The 16469-nt window shown below is 42.6% G+C and overlaps 2 protein-coding genes across 2 annotated transcripts; both read left to right on the top strand.

The window, feature by feature from the left end:
• Window positions 1-1088: 1088 nt before the first annotated feature.
• LOC125441781 (all-trans-retinol 13,14-reductase-like) lies at window positions 1089-3910 on the top strand. The gene is made up of 2 exons (XM_048512684.1): window positions 1089-1438; window positions 3368-3910. The coding sequence occupies exons 1-2, from the start codon at window positions 1345-1347 to the stop codon at window positions 3511-3513; spliced, it is 240 nt and encodes a 79-aa protein (XP_048368641.1). The 5' UTR covers window positions 1089-1344; the 3' UTR covers window positions 3514-3910.
• Window positions 3911-6077: 2167 nt separating this feature from the next.
• LOC125441779 (caspase-3-like) lies at window positions 6078-12187 on the top strand. The gene is made up of 4 exons (XM_048512682.1): window positions 6078-6315; window positions 8286-8458; window positions 10021-10150; window positions 10373-12187. The coding sequence occupies exons 1-4, from the start codon at window positions 6120-6122 to the stop codon at window positions 10615-10617; spliced, it is 744 nt and encodes a 247-aa protein (XP_048368639.1). The 5' UTR covers window positions 6078-6119; the 3' UTR covers window positions 10618-12187.
• Window positions 12188-16469: the final 4282 nt, after the last annotated feature.

Below are 16469 nucleotides of genomic sequence, written 5' to 3'. Positions count from 1 at the left end.
CAGGAACTACAATTCCCATCAGCCCCTACCAGCATGGCCAATTGGCCATGCTGACAGAGGCTGATGGTAATTGTAGTTCCTGAACATCTGGAGAGCCGCAGGTTCCCTACCCCTGAGTTAGGGGGATTTAAACATTCTTTCCCCTTTCTTTCCTCCTTCATGTTCATATATGGTAGGTTTTGACAGTTTTTCAACGTTGTTTCCTTATAGCAAGGTGTGTGGAGGAGCCCTACTTGGAAACCATTTTTTAAAATCTAGATTCAAGTCCGGTAGTACCTTAGAGACCCAAAGCTTTGACTCCTATAATTTGTTAGTCTCTAAAGTGCTACTAGACTTGAATCCAACTGTTCTGTTGCAAACCAACACAGCTATACTCTGTTCCACATAAAGATGATAGTTTGGTCAGTTGCGGTGCAGTGGTTGAGAAAATTGTATACTTCCGCATTCGAATATAGTCCCGAACAAATATGAGAATTATCATCCTTTTCATGCACTGCCTTATTTTGTGATTATTGAATATGGTGCTTTGATACAGGAGTATTTATGCCAACATGCATTTTTACTCTCAAACGGATGGGGGGGAGCAGGGCTAGTTAGGCACTAGGACCTAGATGGAGCATGCTTTGTTCTGTGGCGGAGGAATATGCAATCTACTGTCATGTTCATGACTATATCCTCTGAAACTAACTATTGAGTAGGAATTAGCACCCTTTTATAGTAAGTGACTGAAACATACCCCATAGGCATGATTCTGACTTCCTTTCTTGTTGTATATAATTACATTCCACTTCTACTGTTTACAAAGCTGCATATAGCTCAACCTTAAAACTAAGACAAACACTAACACTAAGATAAACAAAACTAGTCAACAGCACAACTAAAGTTCAGCTCTTCAAGCCTTAGAACTCCAATATTGTTTCTCTGGCCTGGTGAACACATAGCACCTTTTCCCAAAAAGAAATCAGGGCAGATTCTAAATGGGCCTCCTGAGGCCATTGCCTAGAAGGCTCTGCTCCTACCAAATTCTGAACTGGCTTCCATGAAGATGAGCAAGGCTTTTATTCTCCCCTGAGCCGGAGGACATCTTGTGGGTGGTTCCCACTGACCCATTAGGGAGGCAGGAGATGAAATCTTTTCTCCTTCTTGGTGGGTGGAATTCTCCAGGATTGTCCTTCCTGGTGGGTGGAACCGCCCCTTGTTCCCCAGTTTTGTTTCCTGCCTTTTGTGATAGCCTTGAGGAACGTATTCTGCCTGGCTCACCACTTTTTCTCTCAACAGATTGAGCATGTATCTGCAGGAACTCCTCTCTCCAACCAGCATTACATAGGTGCTCCACAGGGAGAAATGTATGGAGTGGACCACTGCTTCTCTCGCATGCAGGTTGAAGTCATGGCCACAGTCAGACCTCAGACGGCTGTCCCAAACCTCTACCTGACAGGTGTGTTTTGTTTTCCTGGCAGTTCCAGTTGGCAGCCTGCTCCATCTCACAGACACAGAATGGATAACTGCATTGTGCTGATCCTTGCTGCAAGGTGGGGCAGGGGTGTATTAGAACAGTAGGATTTTCTCTCTTCTGAGAGTGCTCATGAGGCCCACTCTTGTAGAATTAAAATGGCTCTGAAAGATATCTAATGTGCAACTGTGCTGCGTATGATCCAGATTCCCAGTAGAATAACATAGTTGACCTTGCAAACGGAATAGGAGCCAAATGTGACATGGATCACGGCGGCTTTTTAGTCCTCCCCTTCCCATTGGGGAAAACTCTAGCTAACAGTATGTGTTCCCGCCTCCCACACCAAAGTCAGCAGTCACTCTGGGAGATTACTTGAACATGGGAAGTCAGGGTTGGGGGGAAGGTTAATCATTCCCCCCCAAACTGGCTTCCCATGTTCGTTATCCCCCAGAGTTGCTGCTAACTTTGGTGCGGGAGGCAGGAACACATACTGTTAGCTAGAGTTTTTGGAGGAAGGTTGGTAATTCCCTTGATCAGAATGGAGGAGGGGGTGGCAGCTACTATTTACACACTTAAAGGTCAATCCATTGCAGTTTGAACTTGTAGCAAAGACTAATACAAATCTGAGGTCAGTCAGTACTTGTGCTAAAATAATTGTCAACCCAATAAAGGAAGCTTTGGCATAGAATAATAAATCTGTGAACTAGTGCCACAAATCCAAAACAATCGAGGTTGTAAATTTTTAAAGAATGTTAGCATCATTGTTAACTTGATGGCTCTAAATCAAATTGATCACTTGTTATGATATAGTAAAAGATGTTCTGTGATTATATAGTACCATCTATTTTCTACAAAATTGTAAGCTTCCTGGAGCAGGGATCTATCTAAAATCAGATCCAGCGTGGTGTAGTGGTTAAGAGAAGGTGGACTTTAATCTGGAGAACCAAGTTTGATTCCCCACTCCTCCACCCGAGTGGCAGAGGCTTATCTGGTGAACCAGGTGTGTTTCCGCACTCCAACATTCCTAATGGGTGACCTTAGACTAGTCACAGTTCATTCAGAACTTTCTCAGCCCCACTTAACCTCACAAGGTGTCTGTTGTGAGGACAGGACAGAAAGGGATGTATAAATCCAAACTCTTCTTCTTCTTCAAAAGGAGATGAGGGGGTAATATTTGAGCTCATTCCATTTACAAGTTCATAGACTTGGTTTCGGTAGCAGAGGTATGCTTGTATTATATCAGTTTTCCTCCTGTATACAAAACTACCCTTCACAAGCAGGATTTCAAGTACACTGGGCAGGATGAATAATTATCTGGGTGGCTCTTCACACCTGCCTATGACTAATATGAGGTATGTCAATAAGCACATTTTGTGACCAATATAATTTATACAAGTTAATCTTGTGGCTTATTTCTTAATTGCAACATTTGTAATAGAATTGTAAGAAGCACCTTTCTAGCTCCACCAGAGTCTATTTGACTTATAAAAATATAACTCTGTTTAGGATTATACAAATAGTTAATAGCTGGTTAATTTAAAACAAAAAGCCTTTTGATCAACAAAAATGCTTTCAACTAACTGGACAGCAACTATGAAAAATGCAAATACCTATTAAAGCACAGTTGGCAAGTGATATCTTGGAAGAAGCATTCCTCTTTCACGCCAGACGGAATGCCTCTTCTACAATTCCGCTATCTGAAACACCCAGTGTGCATCATCTGAGACCAAAAGCAATGGTTTGCTCTTTAAATTATTTTCTTGAAATGCATATTGAATCAACTGAGATTTCTTAAAGCAGGAGACAGGTGATCATAACAAGAATTCTAGTTTTTTAGAATATATACAGCTCTGATCAGGAACAAGGTGAAGAGGGCTCAGCGAAGATTAAAACACGTCTGCCTTTGTTCCCCAGGTCAAGATGTTCTTCTTGGAGGCTTTGTGGGAGCCACGTATAGTGCCCTGCTCTGTGCTTCGGCGGTCCTGCACCGCAACGTCTACATTGACCTCATCCAGTTGCACCGCAGAATTAAAGCCAACAACTTCAAAAAGAAAAACTGAGCCTCTGCTAGTTGAAGGTTCTCACTCCCCTGCAGACCATTTTGCAAGTATTTTGCATTTGATGCCAAGCGGATCTCCAGTTGAGCCAAGCCTCGAATTCTGGTGCTGTGAACTGGTCCAGTTAATCAGCATTGCCATGGGGCATGTCGTAATTAAGGCTACATCCCGCAGTTGTGCTGGCTGTTGTCTCTTCACAAACGTTCAGTGCACAAAGGGATCACTTAAGCACCTTAATCATAGCATACACTTCTGGTGGCATAGTACTGGCAACTTAACAGAGAAGTTAGTATAGCAACTACCCTAAGAATAGTTCATTTACTTGTTTCTTTTTCCTCCTTATTTGTGGTAATTTTTTTTCAGTCTCCTGCAGTAGTCTCTATTAAAGGCTGTTTTGAAATCCAGTGTGCTGTCATTTGTAAGAAAGCCTTGTAGCTATGGGGAAAGGAGATTTGGATGTCAGTGGACACATGAATTGCCATAGATCTAATCATACTATTGGTCATAACAGTCAGCGCTACTTATCCTGCTGCTGTTTATTTTATTTATTTAGGTTTCTATACCTCTCCTTGGGACAGTTTCTAATCAACCAGACAACATTATTCCATGTGCAATAAATACGATAAAATCAGCAATTTTAAAACCATACAATCTCTATACAAATCCCAATGGGGATAATATATTCAAATTCAATAAGAAGTGCAGGGTCGGGCGGGGGGGGTGTCACTTCACAGTAGGGGTTTTCCCACAAGATTTTTGTTTGTACAGGGAATTATTTTCCTGCCAAACGTCCCTAGCTGAGCCACCATTTTGCCACCCGCTGCTTCCAAACTGTTTCTGTGCAACTCCATTGGGGGAGGTTGCTGGTTGCCTTGTTTCTCCTGCTTTAGTTCACTAGACCATGTCAATTTCACTATTGCTCCAGTAATTGCTTCAGCGTGAAAGAAAAATGAAAGCCCCTCTGATCCTTCTGAAATGGTGGTCCAAAAATGGGAAGAATTGCTGTGAGTGTGGGAAGGTGGAAAGTTGTGCAAAAGCTAAACGCATGCTGATTTCATTCACTTTCCTTGCTAAGGGGGAGGAAAAGTCATACTTCAGAGCTTTTGGCAACCAAGAGGATTCTCTGATCTGAAGTTAGGGTGACTGCTGAAGAGGGGGAAATGAAAATCAAACCTAAAGGGAATCCTATATTCAATGTAAAGAGACCACAAGTGCGTAAATGGCCAGTATTGTCTTCTGAGACTGGCAGCAGCTGTCCAGACTGTCTGGTAGAGAGGTGTGTCAAATCACCTGCTGCCTCATCCTTCAAATCTGGAGAACTGGCTTTGATTTCCCGTTACTCCACATGAGCAGCAGACTCTTATCTGGTGAACTGTATTTGTTTCCCCATTCCTCCACACGAAGCCTGCTGGGTGACCTTGGGCTAGTCACAATTCTCTCAGAATTTTCTTAGCCCCCCCTGTGGGGAGAGGAAGGGACAGGAGTTTGCAAGCCATCATGAACCTCCTAATAGGAGAGAAAGGTGAGGTATGAATCCAAACTCTTCTTCTTTTCTTTTTACACTGGAGATGCTGAGGATTGGAGCTGGGACCTTCTGTCTACCAAGCAGATGCGATATCACTTAGCCATGGCCCTTTCCCTTTTTTTCTAAAGAACAGGCAACATCTCACTCACAGCTTCTCTTTGTCAAAGGCAAACCAAACTTCTGTACAACTTGCCTCTTATTCCAAAATTGCAATGCCCCCTTAACTAGAGGGTGAGTTGTTGCCCTCTTTGGAAAATGCAAAGACCCAGGTGATCTGAGCCCACAGCAGGAGACATCAGCCGGAAGTCCCAGGGCTACCAAGAGACTGCATACCTCCATTTCCGCAAGGGGTGCCTGCCATGGAAAGTAAGCTTTGCCCCAGCCAGGTGGGATAAATAACTTTGTTTAGAGATGGTCATTAATTTCTCTCTTCAGCTTCTATTCTACTTCCCTTATAGATCTTTTATTTTGCAAGCTTGAGGGCCGGGCTTGTTTTGTTGCTGCTGGGATGCATGGGAGACACGTGTCTGAAAAGTGGGTTAGCCGCTTTTATTCCGGTAGGGAAAAAGATGCAGGAACCTCTTCTTCCTTGCGGAGGGTGGGGGTTAGCTTTGTGGAATTGTGATTTTGATGGTAGATAGGGAAATGGTCTAGCTGCAAGTACTTCCCCATTTTATTTGATTCTTGAATTCAACCTCCGAGGTTGAATTCTAATAAAAAACCAAAATGAAATAGAAACAACCTTGGAGAAGGGAGTTGTCAACTCCAGTTTCACCTTGAATCTCTGGCCGGGAATTGCGAGGGATATAACGGTAATAAAATACATTTAAAACAAATAGGTGCAGGAAGCTGACGTACCTTGTTCCGGGAAAGTGTAAATGGCCTTTGACTAATAGATATGGCTTATAGCTAGCAGTGTTTGTAGAAAATGACAAGCTAATCAAACAGCATGTGGCATTTTCTTTAATGCCCCACCTTATAGTTGAGTCATAATCAGCTGGGTAGAAACCATTTCAATCGCTCTGCCTTAACACCTGACACTAGCAAACAACTCTGTGTGGCGATCACTGAGGATTTTCACAGCATGGCAAACCAAAAAAAGAACAGGGCTCTTCTCATTGTCAATTATGACTTCTACAGAAGCCAAGAGAAGCTCACGCCTAGACCCGGTGCCAAGAAAGAAGCAAAAAGGCTCTTCAAAGCATTATCGGAGTGCAATTACACTGTGCAATTGCACTATGACTTGACAGCTGAGGAAATACAAGAACTTTATGAGAAAGGTATGTCTCATGTTTGCCATATCTGTCATGTGTGGTTTAGACGAACAAGGTGAAACAGGATTACAGGAGGGCAAGCCTGTGTTGACCCACCTTCTGAACTCAACATGAGCCCACCTGTAGTCTGCGCTTGTAGAAAATGGACAACTACGGAAGTGATTTGGGAGGCTGGAATAGTAATCAGAGGATGTTCTTTCTCTATTCTAGAGTACTTCTAGAGAAGGTGCCCCTCCCAAGGTTGACAGATGGTATTGCTTTTAAAGGGAAAGAATGTAGAATTAAACATGCCCCATCATAGGGAAGTCAATGGGATGAACATCCACAAGAATTTATCATGTAAAATCAATTAAAGTCACATTAGCCTATTTAATTCTTTAAAATATACAAAGCAGCCCTAACAAGAGATTTGGCATTGCAACTTTCTTCCAAGGTGTGATTGTGAGGGAGGAGAGGAGGCCAATCATGTATTTAGGTGTTTTATTTAGTTGAAGTAATGCATGATGTGATGAAAGGGGAAGACGAAAGGGTGGGGTTTCCCACTGGCATTGACACTGGATTCAAAACTTGCGCAGACACACAAACGAAAAGCTCTTCATACAATCTGAGGCATTTATTGCTTCCATAATGTGTGGAAAACCATTGAGCTCAGACGTCTTAAGAAAAGGTTTAGACAAATTCATGGACGAGAGGTCTACCGACAGATATAGAGAGACCAAGATTTGAGTCCACTCTGCCATAAAACTTGCTGGATGACTGGATTAGTTTCTCTGTCAGCCTAATCTACCTTGCAAGTTTCGGTTGCTCTACAATTCATATTGACCTGCTGAGAAATGGGAGTGCCAAAGTTAGCAACCACACTTTGGAACTCTGTGACAGCAGCGATGGCACCACACACCTGGGTGGCTCACTACCATTAACTTCCATGATCCACCTCGGTTCATAAGTGGCAACTGGACTACTTGATGCCACACAACTCACCTGAATCTAGCAGCAGCCACTGGGATATTCATCCAACTAAATGAATAAATACATAATGGATATTGATATCCACCATAAATGTTTTTAGCCACTGAGTCACAGCTGATTTACGGCAACCTTGTAGGTTTTTCAAGGCAAGATACATTTGGCCCTGTGTGAAGACCCTTTTATTCCTGGCCCTGTGTGAAGAACCTTTTATTCCTTGGATGTCTCCCATGCAAACATTAGCCTGGGTCAGGGCTGAGAGAGTGTGACTGGATCCAGGTCGCCCAGCAAGTTCCCAGGTCCAAGTTTGACACCTCAACTACTACACCATACTGGATCACAAGATGCTCTAATGATTAATCCTTTTAAAAGGCCATTGTCAATTGTGGTAGTTAATTCCATCAGATATTAATAACTTGCATAAAGACAGACATCTTAAACACAACCCTGGAGCATCTCGCTACTAAGAATAGGCTGACAACCAAAGTGCTGTGACAATTATAAATTCTGTAAACAAACAAACAAACCCCATATTATGTATTGAGGTGGGAGCGAGGGTACACAGCTGTTAAAAGATGCTAAAACGTTGCCAGGGGAAAAAGACTGGCTATGTTTTGTAGACATTTGTGCGTGTGTGGTGGGGTCACCGCTACTCACCAAGACATGTGTGACAAATTATGGCGTCTCTTACACCTGGTAAACTGGGATCTGGGCTATACCCCTTCTGCAGGGGTGATGGGCACTTGTGTGTGAAACCTTCCTCATACAAAAAAATCCCTGTCCACAGGGAGGGAAGAGACTAAGTTAGAACCCATCTTCCCCTTACATGATGTTCTGTTTGTGCTCTGATTTGTAATTACAGCCCTGGTTCTGTTTTGCCACTTAAGGTAAGCCCAGTTTGTACAGGTATCAAAAGCACTGCACGATCTGTACATTGTGGAAGGCCCTGAAAGTAGACTGCTAGAGCTTTAGTTGGCATGTTTGTCTTTTGCTTTCCCACATCTTTGAAGAATGTGATGCAGATCATGGGGACTATTTTGTAAGCATCTTATCAAGCCATGGAGAGGAAGGTGTCATATTTGACTGTGAAGGAAGACCAGTTCAGCTAACACAGATTTTCCACGCGCTGTCCCCACCAAGGAGCCATAAACTATCTGGAAAACCCAAAATTTTCTTCATACAGGTAATATCTAGAGCTGAAGGTAGTAGTGAATGTAATGTGCAAACAGTAGTAACGATGGAAAATCCGTAAATGAGTATTATTTCCTCTTACTGTGTGTTTAATTTCAGTTTTGTAATGACTGAGGTGCCCAAAGGCAGCAGAAAAAAGTCTAACTTCCTGTTTCTTGCTCCAGGCATTACTTTCTTTTCTGAACTAAGAAATTAGGCTTGAGCAAAAGCAACCCACCCCCCACCTCCCCCACCCCAAAAAACCCCAGTAAAATTCAGTTCAGGTTTATCCGGCTTCAAAATCCAAAATCTACAAGTCACTCTTTATCAGGAGACTGTGTATCAAGTACATATAATACATTTATCATTTACCATAAATATAGCATAGTTCTATTACAACAATATGAAAGGATTTAATTTTGTTTTATCAAATAAGGCAGTTTTTAAAATGGGAACATATATAAACATATAATAAATGCAAATATGAAAGAGAACTGTAAAAAAATTACAATTGCACTGCTATTTAATCCCACTCACTGGGTAAAATCGACACACATGGTGTGCTGGGGTTGTCATGAGTCTTTTTCACATTTTTCAGTCTGGCCCTTTAAAATCTCAGTTTTGGGGGAAAAATATTGTGTGTGATACCCAAAATTGGATCCAGCAAACTTGATTGTTGGATTATCTGAAGGAGCTACTTATTACAGGATGATTACAACCTGTTATCATATTACTTGACAGCAGCACAAATGTGTATAGAACAAAAATGGAAATATGAAAATCAGTCACTCTAAAAAGGTGCAATCATTGGGTTATTACTAACCCATGGGGTGATGTCACATCATGACATTTACTAGGCAGACTATGATTACAGGTATTTTGCCAGTGCTTTCCCCAGTCGTCTACACTTTACCCCTGGCAAGTTGGGTACCCATTTTACCGACCTCGAAAGCATGGAAGGCTGAATCAACCTTGAGCCGGCTGCCTAAAATTGACTTCCACTGGGATTGAACTCAGGTCGTGAGCAGAGCATGGAGTGCAGTACTGCAGCTTACCACACTGTGCCACAGAGCTCTACTAGTCAATCTTACAAGGACTTAAGAGAAATTAAAGGATGACACTCAAACATATATATTGTTTCCAGCTGGCCCCTCCCATTTTCTAAAAACACTTGACAGGTACAGAGAAAGGTGTTGACAGGCACCAGAGTCCTATGTTGGGGATCTCTGAACTGAAGGCTGTAATATGGAGGGGATTTTGATGAGATTGAGTGGAAAAGCTGAATGGACCTCATCCAGCAAGTATTTGCCATAATACTTATCTGCAGGTGGCTTATTTGAGGGGGGGGGGGTACTTTCAGAGATTCTACAGCTCCAGCTCCCAGGTGCTAGAAATGAACACACCCTGTTTATGATATGAGCCTTGCAATGGAGCGTGGCTGGCTGTGAGGGATGAAGAAGGCAGATGCATTTCAGATAATATGGAAGCCAAACTAGATTATGTAAACTAGACACACTGGCAATTAGACAAATGATTTAGAAATTTTAACAGCTGGTGCACTTTCTGTGTTTCTAGGCCTGCCGTGGAGAGAAAATTGATCCAGGCGTATGGCTGCAAACGGATAGCGGTGAACCACAGACAGCTTGTTTCTCACACTATCTTTCCATCCCAGAAGATACTGCAGTAATGTTTGCTTGTAGTCCAGGTATGTAAACCTAACACTTTGACCCTGTTCACTTTAATTCTGGAGTAACTTTCACTGGCTAATCCCAAGTGAACGGAGAGGGATGTGCACTGGATTGCGGATGGGATGTGGGCACCCACAGTTTTGTAAAAACTGTAGCTAATTTTTTTGGGGGGGGGATCCCCTTTGGCATTGAAGGGTACTAACATCTCTCTCATTGTTTCCCCTCCCCCGGATTCTCAGGCTATGCAGCTTTCATCAATCAATGGGAATCCATGTTCCTCAAGGCTTTACTGGAGTTACTAGAAGGAGAGCACCGTCAACTCGAACTTTCCCGTTTAATGACCAGGATTAACAGGAGGGTTGCGCTACATTTGGAGGCCAAGGGGAAACACAGTGGTGGCAAAGAGATGCCCTGCTTTGTCACTAATATGGTGAAAGAGGTTTATCCTTTCTCTTCGCAAAGAAGCCTAAGCCCTAGGCAATAGCTGAGCCCACTGATCTTGCAGGAAAGAGACACTAATTCTGTCTCCTAGGATTTTACTCAAGGAGAATGACAGAAACAAAGCAAATGGAGTAGCAGAAATCAGACAAGTGAAGCATCTCCCATCCCTTCCTCCGCACACCAGACAAATAATTTTTAGCTGCTATGCAGCTGATAAAAGAAGCAGGAACCCTGGCAGGGAAACGTGAGCAGCCCAAATTAGGATGGGGCAAATCCAGCCTTTACATAACCTTTCTTCCTAGTGCCTCGCGCAACTTTTCTTCCTCTCCATATTTCAGTCCCTTTCCAAGAATTCCAAATACTAAAAAGACACCAATCAGATCAACAGAAGAGATGAAACTAAATTTAATAACTTTAAAGAAAATGATAACGGGCCCCATTTTTCAGGCTGAGGCTCAAGGCAAGTTCACATGGAAGGGGTGTAGGTTGCTGGTCAATGCAATCTGGGATTTGCTCCATATCCTCAGTTGTGTGGGCTGGCTGTTAATGGCAGGGAATAAAGCAGAAGTCAGGTAACCGCAATCAATCAACCGTGAAGGCTGTCAAATGTAGCTGTATATTTTTGTTTCATTGTGCTGTTTTAAAATTTGTTATAACCTGGACAATCCCTAGGGGGAAAAAAACCAGAAATGAAAACAAAAGGAAGTGCTGGCGCTTTTGTGTGTAAATATGTGTGTACAAACGTGTTTAAAAGACATCCTAGGATCACGTAGTTAAAATGCTGCATCATATGCTATTTCTGAGAAATGACAGAAACATTTAAAGGATGTTACTTAGTCACCCTTCTTACCCTTACCTGTCACCCTCTCATCCTGTTCAAAGCAATCTCTTCAGAATAGGGGCTTGTCTTTTGGTATGTAAAACACCCAGTGTATTGATGGCATTCTATAAACAGGAAAGAATGAGGACAGCCCTCATAAGGGATGGGCATTTCTGATGGTGTCACATCTAGTGGTTTCTCTTCCAGCAGAACAAAGTTCAGCCAGTCCAGGTCATGTGGAAGGCTGCAATTTTGAGCTCCACAAAGAAAAAGGGGAACAGTGTACGTGTAATAAAAAAATTAGTTTCCATTTCAAGGTTAAACACTGTTATGCCACAGGGATGAGTGGCAGTAGAAGCTGCTGCTGTACTTTAAAACTGCACCGATGAAGATTGTTAAGGGATTTACAGAAAGTTGCTTCATTATGAGTTGTCACTGATTTACACATTCATATGAGGAAACAAGAGTCGTACCGAAACAAAAGCATTATTTTCAGATAAGGTTCCTGTTTTTGCAAAAGACCTTAGAAAAGGCATTCCCTCTTCACTCATGCAAAGGAGATAGTGCTTAGCCTCAGTGAGACCGATAGCACATTGGAAAAAGAAAAGATTTTCGGGCTATAAGCTTTTGAGAGCCAGAGCCTATTACCTGATGAAGGGAGCTTTGATTCTTGAAAGCCCAAACGCCAAAAATAGTATTGGTCTCTAAGTTCTACTGAACTGGAATCTAGTTTTTCTACTGCAGCCCAACATGGCTACTCTCCTGAAACAGCCTTCGTAGGATTTCTTTTTTAACTACGGCCCCTTCTGCACACACAAAATAATGCGTTTTCAAACCACTTTCACAACTGTTTGCAAGTGGATTTTGCCATTCCGCACAGCCTCAAAGAGTACTGGAAGCAGTCTGAAAGTGCATTATTCTGCATGTGCGGAATGAGCCTAAGTTTTTATAATGAACATTAGTGTACCTTTTTGTCTATTAAAATGTTGTGTAATCCACTAGTTTTCACTTTCATACTGCCTTTCAATCCAGACTGAACAAACGGACTAAACACTGCAAACCTTTTTTAAACAATCAAAAAAACCTGTCTGCAGTTGAAAAATTATTAGCTGAAAACTATTATATGAGTCTTGAGCTTCCACAGACCTGGCAAAACAGACCCACTGATTCTATCTGGGCTCATGCTGAAAACACCTAAGGTTTTAATTTAGCTTCAAATTCCAGAAGTCTGGAAACTACTCTATAAATTCTGCTTTGCATGCCATTATGGGAATGTGGTCTTGGCCCCTCCCTCTTGCCTGTTTACCGGCAGAATAAAATAGCTGTCTACAACCAAAACAGCCATTTCCTGCTCCACCTCTGCTTCCTACCAATAAAGTCTGGTTGATAGGGTCACTGACATCCTAGTATCAGATCATGCATCTGTCATCAAGGTTTTACTGCCCTGTACTTTGTACACTTGGCAAAATCAGTCTGAGTCTCACTCATTAGATCAGCCTGCAAGCTGGCTGTATTTGCCTTCCATTTAAAGGATTTGACAAAATGTTTAAAAGGGAAATGGGGTGTTTTTTCTCACTCTTAATTGTGTACAGGAAGCTAGTCACCAGAGCAGGAAAGGGAACGTTGAACATAAACTAGGAGAACAGCGACCCTTATGAAAGCTGCTCGGTTTAAAAGAAAAAGACTTTTGAGAGATCTGGCGTTGCATAAGGCCCAAGGGTCCTGTGATATTGGGCTAGACATTGTAATTACACTGAAAAAAGGGGGAACAATATGCACAGGAGCTGTGGAAACAGGGGTGGATGAGGTTACTCTCCTGTACAGCTTGCCGAGTCTAAATGCACACCTGGGCTGCTATGAGCTGCAGTAGGGTGAAAAGACACACACAATGCAGTCACATACTATTCCTTCCTCCATGGGACTTAAAGCAGTCCTGCAGAAGGGAATACACTCAGTGGTGGGATCCAAAAATTTTAGTAACAGGTTCCCATGGTGGTGGGATTCAAACAGTGGCATAGCACCAATGGGGCTGGGCGGGGCACGACGGGGGCGTGACTGGGCATTCCGGGGGTGGGGCATTAATAATTTCTCTGTTATTGTAAAAAATTCTTACTGTAAAAAAAGTTCCTAATTTCCAGCTAGTATCTTTCTGTCCATAATTTAAATTCAATGTATCGTCTACTGCCAACAGAAACAACTACTTCTCCTCTAATTGACTGCCTGTCAAATACTTAATACTTTCAAATACTTAATTTTGTTTCTAGAGATCAAAAGAAGGATACTTTCCTTAAACAAGGAACTTTACCATATTTCTAAAACATGGTTTTAAAACAGCCCAACAGGGAGAATTATCCTGTTTTCTACCTTCACTAACCAGCCACATAGGAAACAACAGGACTTTATGATTTTTGGACCTAATGGAATTTCTAACGGAAAAGCAGACCCAATTAGTAACCCCCTCTCGGCACACACAAATAATCAGTAACCCACTCTCGGGAACTGGTGAGAACCTGCTGGATCCCACCTCTGAATATACTGCATAACAAACATCTGTCTTTCCCCCTTACTAGGGCTTATTCCAGGCCTGGCATAGAGGCCTTTCCAGTGCTGCACGGACAAAGTTAAACCCCCCTGTAACAGTGTTTAATGCAGACCAAGCAGGCACACACCTACGGCTCCTCGGGAGTTCCCATCAGCCGCCTCTAACTGCCACCCCTTGGGTATACTGATAGTTCTGTGAGGGAATTTTTACTTTTCCCTCCAAAACTGATCATTCTTATCAGGCTGCATTGGGACACCCTTAAATGACTCTTGAGGCTTATTAACAGACAAACAAAGACGAAACGTTTATTTATAGAATTACAAGAAAATAAGTTACAGAAATAGTTAAACTTTTATTTTTCTCTGGCAGCAATATTGTACTAAACACTTTAGCTGTTTCAGATATTCTGTTATAGTTTCCAGACAGTTCTCTGACTCAGTTTTAACAACACTTCCTTCTACTAAACTTCCTTCACAGGGAAAATCTTTCCTTCACAGAACTTGACAGATAAATATTCAACTCCTTTCACTAATAGAGAGGCACACTGGGCTTCCCAGAGCAGGCTCTGGGGTATTCCACCTAGAAACCCACTCCTGACTCTGTTAATTAAATAATACACACCCTTAGAGACTTCACTGTCCCATATCTAGGTGCTTTCTCTGCAGAGACCAACAAACAAGCCCTCCCTGTGATTCAAGTATTGCCCTTGCGATGATGTTTCCCAAGGACTCTGACTCAGGTTTCACATTCAGCCTGGCCTTCCTGGTCCTCCACCAAAAGTCAGCTATCCAGCCTCTTGAGAACCAAAGCTCTCTCCTTCTCCCCTTATTCTTTATTTTTCTCTTCCACCCTTCGGCTTTTTGAACAGCTGCAGTACCTGCCAGCCAATCAGGTGGAGCTCCGAGAAAACTCCTTAAATTCCTTTTTCTCTGATAGAACTGCACTTTCAAATTAACCTTTAATCAACTGTCCGTCACATCCCCCTTCCCAATCGTCAGCCTCAATCCCATATTCCCACCAATGTGCTGCTGCTTCCCAGAACCAAAGAATAAACCTAAAGTTCCCAGAATGAATGTATCATTATGCTTACTACAACTGCTTGGTGACAGACACCTATGAACGTGCTAAACTACAGAGTTCCCCCTCACTAGTAGTCTCTAAGCAGCAGCCAGGGATACTCTAGGCCCATGGTGGCGAACCTTTGGCCTCATAGGGATGAGAATAAAAGGCTGATCCTGCATTGAGTAGGGGGCTTGTACTAGATGGCCTGTATGGCCTCTTCCATAGCTATGACTCTATGAAAGTCTCCCATGTCCAGTAGCTTGAAAAAGGCCAGTATAGCAAAGTAGCTGCATTAGGCCTGGGGAAACCAAGAGACAGCTTCTCTTACTTGCCATGAAACTGAGTGAGTGACCTTCGCTCGAACCTACCTCATAGGGATGAGAATAAAAGGGGAAGCAACAAACACGCATGTCACTGTGAGCGTTGGAGAAAGGATGGCTGAAAAAATGTATGAATTGAAGATGACCAGTCAATCCAGAGCTAGGAGCAGGGCATGCTCACTACAAAGAACACACACCCACATCAGGAAAAATCTCTGGAATTATGGCAGCAGGGAATTTCCCACCAAAGCAGCAGCCAGTCTTGTGACGCCGTCAAGCTCCAGGCTATTATCGGTTGAACCAAAAAACTCAGGTCAGCCAGTCTTCTGTGATTATAAAGCAATACCAAGAGGCTCAACTGTTATCAGGATGTTTATACATAAAAGCTCATTGTTTATCTTGCACGTATGTGTATGCTTTTGTATCGGCTAACAAAAGGGAAAACCCAAGCAAAGGCTCCATCTATCACCTAAATGTTTCTCTCAAACAAAGTTCATTAGCTGAGACTGTAGCCACACAAACGTAAGCAAATAGCATTTTGTCCTTCTGCAGGGACTGAGAAAACAATCAAGAGTGTGCTGCTGCAACGCACATTTTAACAACAGGAGTACATAATGTTACTTTGCCTCCATACTAAGGTCACAAGGTTCAGCGAGATAACACAAAGCAGTTTTTGTCTGAGTTCCCCACAGCGCAAATACTACCCCCCTCTATGATCCCCATATGGAAAAGGTGTTCATAACCATTATATGAGCTCTCTAACCCAGTTACTCACTCTTTTTAAGTTAATGTGAATCCAGAAAAGTTGGAGATAATGCTGGTCAGTAAGGCCACACTCTGCTAGGAATTGTTTTGCCAACTGTGAGTAGAGTGAGCCATGGGTTGACAAAGGTTTCAGGGGTTATATGTTGAGTCATAATTCGTTGACGGAGAAACGGTTTGGCATGGTGGCAAAAATCTCTTTAATCAGCTTTGTGGCACAGAAACCATCGGCCAAGCTCCGCCAATCCATGGCACTGCAACTTCAAGATTTACGAATATAACAAAAATCTGTACAGGACTGCTCATGAAGAGAGCTTGGAATACACAGCTGGTATAAAATACCCCTGCTTGCCTTTTTACTAGAACCAGCAGATTTGAATTTGCTGTAC

This window comes from Sphaerodactylus townsendi, linkage group LG12, assembly GCF_021028975.2.
Source record: "Sphaerodactylus townsendi isolate TG3544 linkage group LG12, MPM_Stown_v2.3, whole genome shotgun sequence".
Classification (NCBI taxonomy): domain Eukaryota; kingdom Metazoa; phylum Chordata; class Lepidosauria; order Squamata; family Sphaerodactylidae; genus Sphaerodactylus; species Sphaerodactylus townsendi.
Note: the sequence above shows the minus strand (reverse complement) of the source record. Positions and strands in the feature narration are given on the sequence as shown.